Below are 7,990 nucleotides of genomic sequence, written 5' to 3' on the forward strand. Positions count from 1 at the left end.
TTTTTCTTTTTCTTTTTCTTTTTCTTTTTCTTTTTCTTTTTCTTTTTCTTTTTCTTTTTCTTTCTTTTCCCTTCTCCTAGACTGAAGAGAGTTCTGCTATTTTTTTGCCATGTAGCAGGTTTGTGGGTGAGTGCACAGTGAAATACTGCTGCATTGAAGAGCAGGGCAGAGCCAGCCATGTACTTCCCAGACGTGGCAGGTTACCCATCTGCCATCCACCACTATTGCACTGCCAATAGTGCTGTATAGGCATCTCGCTTTCCTTTTGTGAGACAAGTAAAAGCTCCATTACCCCCAGCTTGTTGCTGAGGATCACAGATGAGCAAGAATAAAAGCATCTTGATTGCTTCCCCAATTACAAATTGTTACAATTTCATCCTATTTTAGGCAATTCACTTCAGCTTCAGATGTCTTGTCCTGTTGTGGCTTTTAGGTTGCCCTATGTGTGATTCCACTACAGTGCCTCTGCAGCAAACTGCTTAAGGAGAGAGATGTTTTTGACAGCAAAACTCATCAAAGGGATAGAGGAGCTGCTATTCTTTGTTTGGTAACACTACACCAATTTTGATTAAAACACTAAGAAAAGTTCTGCTTTCCTTCTCTTTGGGGAGACAGGGTATGAAGGGGTCATGCAGAGCTTGCTCCTGGTTAACATGATCCYCCTTTTCCTAGGAGAGGCTGGACAGATGCAAAACAAGCTGGTTTAGGGAAGAAAATTTACACTACCAAAAGATCTAGATGCCAATGTTGTGCAGGCCCTCTGCAATAGAGCTTTTACTCCTGGTTAATGAGAAACATTCACAAATGTACAGGCTGAATTAGTCTCAAAGGCCTGATACATCACTCATGGTGATATGTGGGCCAGGGAACCTGAGTCAACTGATGAGATGTAGGGAAAGTTGGACAAATGCTCCTTTCTCATAGCATTGACACAGAGTAGGGGACCTCCAGTTAAAAGGAAAAACAGAACATGAAAAAGTGATCATATGACATCTCTTCATGCAAAATCCAGTTCCACAAGTTATATAAATGAGGTTAAAAACTTAACTAGATTTGAAAGTTAAGCTTTTATTTACAAGACTCCCCCAAACTCTTTAAGGATGCAAGAGAAAAAGGATTGAAGGAGGAAAAAGCAACTGAAAAGTTCATAAAGAAAATGAGCTCTCATGCTTCTTAATATGTGACCTTATGGACCAGCTAATTTTATGATTACTTATTTCACAGCTTCATTGCCMTTTTCCCTGAAGCTTCAGCTTTGTTGTTGTCGGAGGTGGTAGGTGGACGAACCAGCTCTGATCAGGCCTGTGAACATGAAGTTGGGATTTAGGAGATCTGGATTCAACTCTTCACACCCGCCCAAAATGGATTTGGATGAAAGTCCGTTAAGGCATAGGATGAGCTGTTGTTCTAGTTCTAATTCTAGGTCTTGACAACGTTACCATCCCCAGTTCCTCATCATTTTTATCAGGTGAAGGTCCACAGCCCCAAGACCTATCTGRCACAAAAATGGAAGACTAAAATGTGATTGCAAGAACCTCCAGATGATAACAGTGGTAACACACYGCTAAATGATGATAGTAACTTCATTGCTACGGTCATTTCCAAAGTGATAGTGAATTTGTGCTTTTAGTACTTTCATACCCTTTCCCCCACCTTGTAAAATAGGATGATACTTCACAAATCTACAAGGTGGTCATGAAAATAAAACTAATGACTGTGTTGTATTTTGGTGCAGTAATGGTCTATATAGTTTAACTGAACATTTCACACTGTATTTGGTGGAGAGCACATACCCAGTCCATCCAGMTGAAAAACAATGTTTCTTTATCTTTGGGTAACTCAGTTGCTTCAAGCTGTGTGACCATATCCCTCAGCCACGTGTTTCCACTAAGGTAAATGGCTCCCACTTGAGGAAAATTCARTGAAATTTCCTTTCTTCCTGCTAAAGTCTATTCACTATGATTGGGCCAGCTTGTGCTAAACAGAGCTCTGCTGATCTAAATTGAATGCCCTTGTTTTTCTCTCTGCTTTCCCAGTTATCACCCTGTGCTGTATCTTCAAGTGCCGGATTCCCCGGACAAAGAAAGAGATAGAAGCGCGATACGCTCAACGGCAAGCGGCCAAGACATACGCAGACAAACTGGAGACTGTGCCACCGCTCAACGAGCTGACAGAGATTCCTGGAGGTACATCTCATGTTCACATCTATGTATAAAACCCATCCACTCTTTTTGGGGTTGCTTTATGTACGCATAAATGCAAGAGCTAGGTTGTCCCTTAGTATAAATCAGAGTGGTTCCCTTGACACAGTCATGAGGATATTGCCRTGGGACAGATTCTGTAAATGTCTCCAATTTGCATGCGCTATTCCGAACCTGCAAAATTTGTGGCATCAGGCATAGTCATTTAGATTAAAAAAAAAAAAAAAGCTAGTTCCTCCATTGGCACAAATCAGCATCACTCCTTTGAAGCTCATGTTTAAAATTTCCTGAGAATCTGATTCATGTGAACCACCAGTTCCTGGGGGGATGTCAGTAGGAAGAAAAAGAGTTGTTAAAGTTTCGTTTTACTTATAAATGGCTTGGCCAAAGGGACGACCAAGAGTATTTCTGTGACTAGTCCCCTCTCCTCTCACTCATCTTTCCTGATTCTGTACCCTAGGCTCTACTGAAAGTCTCCCAACTCTCTCTGGTCATGTCCAGTCCAGACCTCTCAACTCTCTGCCTGTGGTGAAAGAAGAAGATGAAATGGCCCTGCAAGGAAATTAGGGGGACTGCCTTCCTGTCTGTCTGYCTCTTTGGCTTCTCTTTTCTGTGGCTTCCAATGAGATCCATCACGCCTTGGACTCACTGCTTCTCAGTTCCCTTTCTCTGTTTCACCTCTGTTTTTTCAATTCCTTTTTACCAGGATCTCTCTCTCTGTCTTTTTTTTTTCCCCTGTTTTCTTTGGCTCTGAAAGTCCTGTGGTCTGTAGCTTCATAGAAACTTGGATTTTCACTAACTCAGCGACACTATAGTTATGAAACTGGAGAAACATAATTGGTAAAATTTAGGCCTACATCAGCAAAATAAAGAAATATGTGCTTAATGGTAGGCACTTACACACAGCTCAATATTTTGGAGGTGTTTGACCACCTAACTATACCTATACTATAAACTGAAGATGGCCAGATCAGTTTCAGAAACTGAACCCAATTTGCAAGAAAAAGACTTTTCCCATRCTGTTAAATTGTGTTAACCTACAAAGCAGAGTGTAGGTACCCAAATGGCCTACTGGGAATCATCCCTGACTCATGCTACTCTTAAATTATACTTGGGAGAATAACACTTGGCCTAGTCCAATACCATCTCACAATTTAGTAGTGTAGATAATCTTGTACTCATACTGGAATAGTACCATTTAGTAGCTAGTAACTATTTAAATTACTAACACACACAGAGTCTTTGAAGAGATAGGTCATAAAATCTGAAGCCTTTCATATGGGCTTTTGATAACACACTTAACTAGCTTATAATAGTAACTTGCATATACCTATTGCAATTAGCGGAGCTGTTACAAGTTCCTYTACCCTAGTCTGATCCTCTGGATAAGTTCAAGGTTAAGTTCGTGTTAATGTGCTTTGCTGAGTTCAGACCTTAAAGATTTGTGAAACACTGGGGCAAGTCTCATTTCCAATTCTGCCATGGAAGTCAGTGGTTGAAATTAAACTTTAAAGTCAAAGTCAAAAGGCATCCAAAGGTCTCGTTAATACACTCTTACTTGTATGAGCAMTTGCACATGGAAATGTTTAGTATTGCATCCTTTAATTTCCTGCCCAAAAGACGAAATATCAGACTGTAAGGACCAGCTATCAGTGGAGCCCAGGGAGCGTGAAGATYCAGCTCATGCCTGTAGATAGTAGAAAGCCAAATTAACCCATTTACTGCTGCATCCTCTTCTGCCTAGCCATTTATATCTAGCCCATAAAATGAGGATGAAAATATCCCAAGGATGCAGAAAAGGTAAGTGGCAAGGATGATGGCAGTTTTGCCCCAGAAAGCTAATATGTTTTGAAGCCCTGTAAGCAGCTTCCACATCCCACAAACATACCTACAGGCTCCACCTCAAAACTGGTTATTTTGAGTTGATGATTTAATTGGACAATGGTAAAATATTGCATCGTAGACTCATGAACACATTATCCTGGCAGAACAGTTCTTCAGAAGTCAGCTGCACCATAAACACTACCTAAGCTCCCACTCCATGAAATGCATGGGTTGAGTAGCTGACTCTCTCTGACCTTGTGAGAGACCTTAAATTATGGGTCAGCCATGCTRCGGGGAAGGACTCTGGCAGATAGCAGGTTGCTGAGTGGCTGCTGATGTGGATGAATGGCTCATGAATATGTGCTCTGAAGCTACCTAGTTCTTTGCAAAAGAGAAGTAAATCTCAGAACAAGAGTCTACCTAAGCTACCCTGAAGGAACCGATACCTGAAGCGGGATTTATCTATCCACAAGCACACTATACACATAGATGAAGATATCGGCATAAGAACTAGTTCTCTAGACTGCTTTTATGCACAGTGAAAAGAAAAAGGTTCTCAAGGATGTGGCTCCTTTCATGGTAAGGGTGCTAACCTATAATAGGTAAATTGTGCCTTAAAACTGCCTGCTTGTCTCTAGTAACTCCTAACCCCTAAACGTCAGGTGCAAAAGCTTTGTGTGATCAAACACACCAGGYTGGCCTCCTTCTGAGGTCAGTCTGAGTTGTGTCCTCAGAAGAGTTTCACTTTGTCTATCAGGCGTTTGCAACAGAAAGTATACAAACTTCTGGGTTTCTTCTACGCCTGCACAGTGTGTAATGCTTTGCTATGTCACTCCACTGGCATTTGGCAGCCCACCTTGATTTACATATTAATGCAATATAAGGTATGTATCTGCTGACTGTTTGTATATTTATACTGTGACAAACACTGGAGTCGCAGTCAAGGCCAGAGAGATGACATGAACAATTTCAACTACTGAATGGCTATTAAATGCTTTAAGGATTTCTGAGTCAATTGCTATTAATGATGAATACGTTATAATGGTTATATACTTTYATTTCTTGGCATTTTTTGACTTTCTCCCATATTTACTGTGACACAACTTTCTAATTGCCAAATGGCTCTCCATGTGCTTTTTTTGAGTGTCATATACAGCCACCCCTTTTTCTGAACACAAATAAAATGTATTTTAGGGTTAAGTGCATAAAAYATTGTGAATAATTATCTCCTTCAAGCATTTCTAACTCTCATTTTGTGTGAGAAACMCAAACAGGACTTGGCCCTTGCTCTGAGTGGAAAAGTGCCATTTAAGTCTATGGCCTGRGAGACCTTTATGTATTCCAGATTCAGACAGCCTTAGCTGACTTTTCTGTGAGTTCACATGGTTCCTACTGCTTTTATTCAGGAGGTATACATTTTTTTTTCTCTTCATCTCATATAAGATGTCAGGATTTCACCTGCAGTTGCAAGGAAGAGTTGGCATTTTTCCCTTTTCATTCAAATGTTCAAATGTATTTCCAGTTTCCAAGTCCAAAGGATGACATTTTATATTAGTGTGTAGGCTGTGGGAATATTTTAGGCAAAAGTAAGAAATTCAGATTTAATTCTCCCCTGTAATGTACTGATGCAATCTGAAAGTGACACTACAGCAATCTATAGCGGTGGGAGACACGGGGCTGCTAAAGCGAATTAGATAGTAGAGGCTTCAAGYGAGGGCTGAGACATCTCACCGAAGGATCACACCTTACCAAATTACCACCTGAGTCAGGTAACTGTCATGTTTCCTTAGCCTGGACAAACATAAAGTAATTTGATTTAGCCCAGATGTCAGCTGAAGAAAACTAAACGGTGACCCACCATCCTCCATTTGYTGAGATCACTCACAGGTCGTTGCTACGTCTTGGCTGAGATTAACTACTAAGTTGTAGTATCGTGGTTATCTATTCACCTATCTGACTTCTGTAATGGGGATTTTCAGTGAAGGAGGTCATGGGAAACTTGACACATTTGCACATGTTTTTGCACAACTTTATATCATACTGGTCTTGAGCAAAAAAAACCCTTTCTATAAGAAATGTATGAAATCTGATCTGTATTGGAGTGTCATGTTGCAGCTTRAATTGTGACTTCAGTGCATCTAGCTTTGAGCTCAGAAATACTTTTGAGAAAATTATCCACTTTTATTTAAAAAAAGGGGGGGGAGGGGAAGATAAGGAATATTTTGCTCTTACTAAATCCTTATTCAGAATAATAAAACCTGCAGAGTCAGGGCATGATACTTTTAAGGTGATTCCTCTCACCAGGAAGGCSAAATAAAGACATTATAAGCATCCTACATTTATTATGGTTTGTGTGTTAAAACACAACAAAACAGAACCAAATCTGCACAAGGTTAATTGCTATAGGCCCATGGTATGCTGATGCCATCAATTACAGTAGCAGGATCCAGGTCTGGACCAGGACATAAGCAGAGCCTATACTGCAGCCTTGTGCAGTGCAAGTCCTCTTCGGCTTGTCTGTGAGCAAAGATTCCCAGCAAAATCCTGACTGTCCACTCGTATCTGGAGGAAACACACTCTCCTATACAGAAAATGAAAAACAACCAACCAAACAAAAAAGAACAAACAAGTAGGTTGTATTGAATTACATGRGATGTTTCTGTTCCTTCTCCTGGGAGACAGCTCCGCACTGAAGATCATTTGGGGGARATGCTTGTGGACTATGCTCATAATCTCCGTGAACCAGTTCCTTCCAATAGAGGCAGTTTCCCCCACAGAGACACAMCTTAGCTCTTGAAATTACTCTTTCTACTTTATCTCTTTAGTCTATCTTCTCAAAAAAATATATATATATGAAAAGCTGCTGGTCAGTGAGCAAAAGTGCTATTTGGACAAAGTCCTAGTAAAAGTGKTTTTTATCTGTCCAAGATATGCATGCAGGGAGCGGGAGTTTTGTCCCCTCCATGGCTAATATCACCCTAAGTTAACAACCTTCCTGTTTTGTTTTTCTATCTCACATACAGCTCAGGTGACAGAAGAAAAAAAAGAAGAAGTTCCCACTGTATCTGGAAAAGTGGACAARGCGCAGGGCAAGAAAGATGGCTCCAAAGACTCCAAGAAGAAGGAAAGTGAAAAGGACCAAAAAGAAGGATCCAAGAAAGAAGAGAAGGATGGGGCCAAGAAGAAAGAAGGAGAAAAGGGTGCTGGTGACAAGAAACAAGGTGGTGGAAAGAAAGGTGAAAAAGAAGCTGAAGGAGCAAAGTCAGGAGGAAGCACCAAAACTAATGGCAAAGCTGGTGGGAATGCCAAAACCCCAGCAAAGAAGAAGTGACCCTGCTAAAAGGCAGTGCTGACGGTCTTCACCTAGCTTGAGGTGGGACAGGGCACTGTCAAATTGCTGTGGGAAAAGCACAGGGAGCAGATAGGACATTTTCCCTSCATATATTCAGGCTGCTGAGTGCCACTGGATGTACGGGTTTATTATCTTTTAAAGACCATATCACTGATTTGTTTTTATTTTTATCCCTCCACCAAAGGAAAGTCTGGCTATATAGTAGCTTGTAAATAAAATACAGTGTACATTATAACAACAACTGCAAGAAAACTGAAGCCTTGAGTGGGAACCAAGACTTTTGATAAGTATCGTATTGCGTGGAGACAAAGACTTAAACTAATGAGAGGACATGGTTCATTTAAAATATGTTCTTCTTAAGGACCTCATGGCTTTTGATAAACACTAATTAGCACTCATCTCCTCCTAAACAAGACTTGCACATGGATAATTTTAAACATTAAGTAATTTCTGGATGCTAACACCCAGTGAATGAAGAACCCAAAGCATTTCTAAGTCATAGATCATGTGGTTTCTGAGGGATGGCTTGGACACACGAGAGGCAACTTTCCATTTTTCTTTTCTTCCTCTTTTGCTAAACTGCTGAAGTAAAACCCTTCCTTAGACAAAGAGC

The 7,990-nt window shown here is 40.6% G+C and overlaps 1 protein-coding gene across 1 annotated transcript in view; it reads left to right on the top strand.

Annotated features, from left to right (window-relative positions):
* TMIE (transmembrane inner ear) overlaps window positions 1-7,356 on the top strand; it is a 39,275-nt gene extending 31,919 nt beyond the window's left edge. Inside the window, exons 3-4 of the mRNA XM_085302799.1 lie at window positions 2,037-2,186; window positions 7,049-7,356. Coding sequence (XP_085158925.1) covers window positions 2,037-2,186; window positions 7,049-7,356 — 458 coding nt within the window. The remainder of the gene's footprint in view (window positions 1-2,036; window positions 2,187-7,048) is intronic.
* The last annotated feature ends 634 nt before the right edge of the window (window positions 7,357-7,990 follow it).

The sequence above is a fragment of the Rhea americana genome, unplaced genomic scaffold (genome assembly GCF_003343005.1).
Source record: "Rhea americana isolate MKP2758 unplaced genomic scaffold, rheAme1 scaffold_192, whole genome shotgun sequence".
In the NCBI taxonomy this organism is placed as follows: Eukaryota; Metazoa; Chordata; class Aves; order Rheiformes; family Rheidae; genus Rhea; species Rhea americana.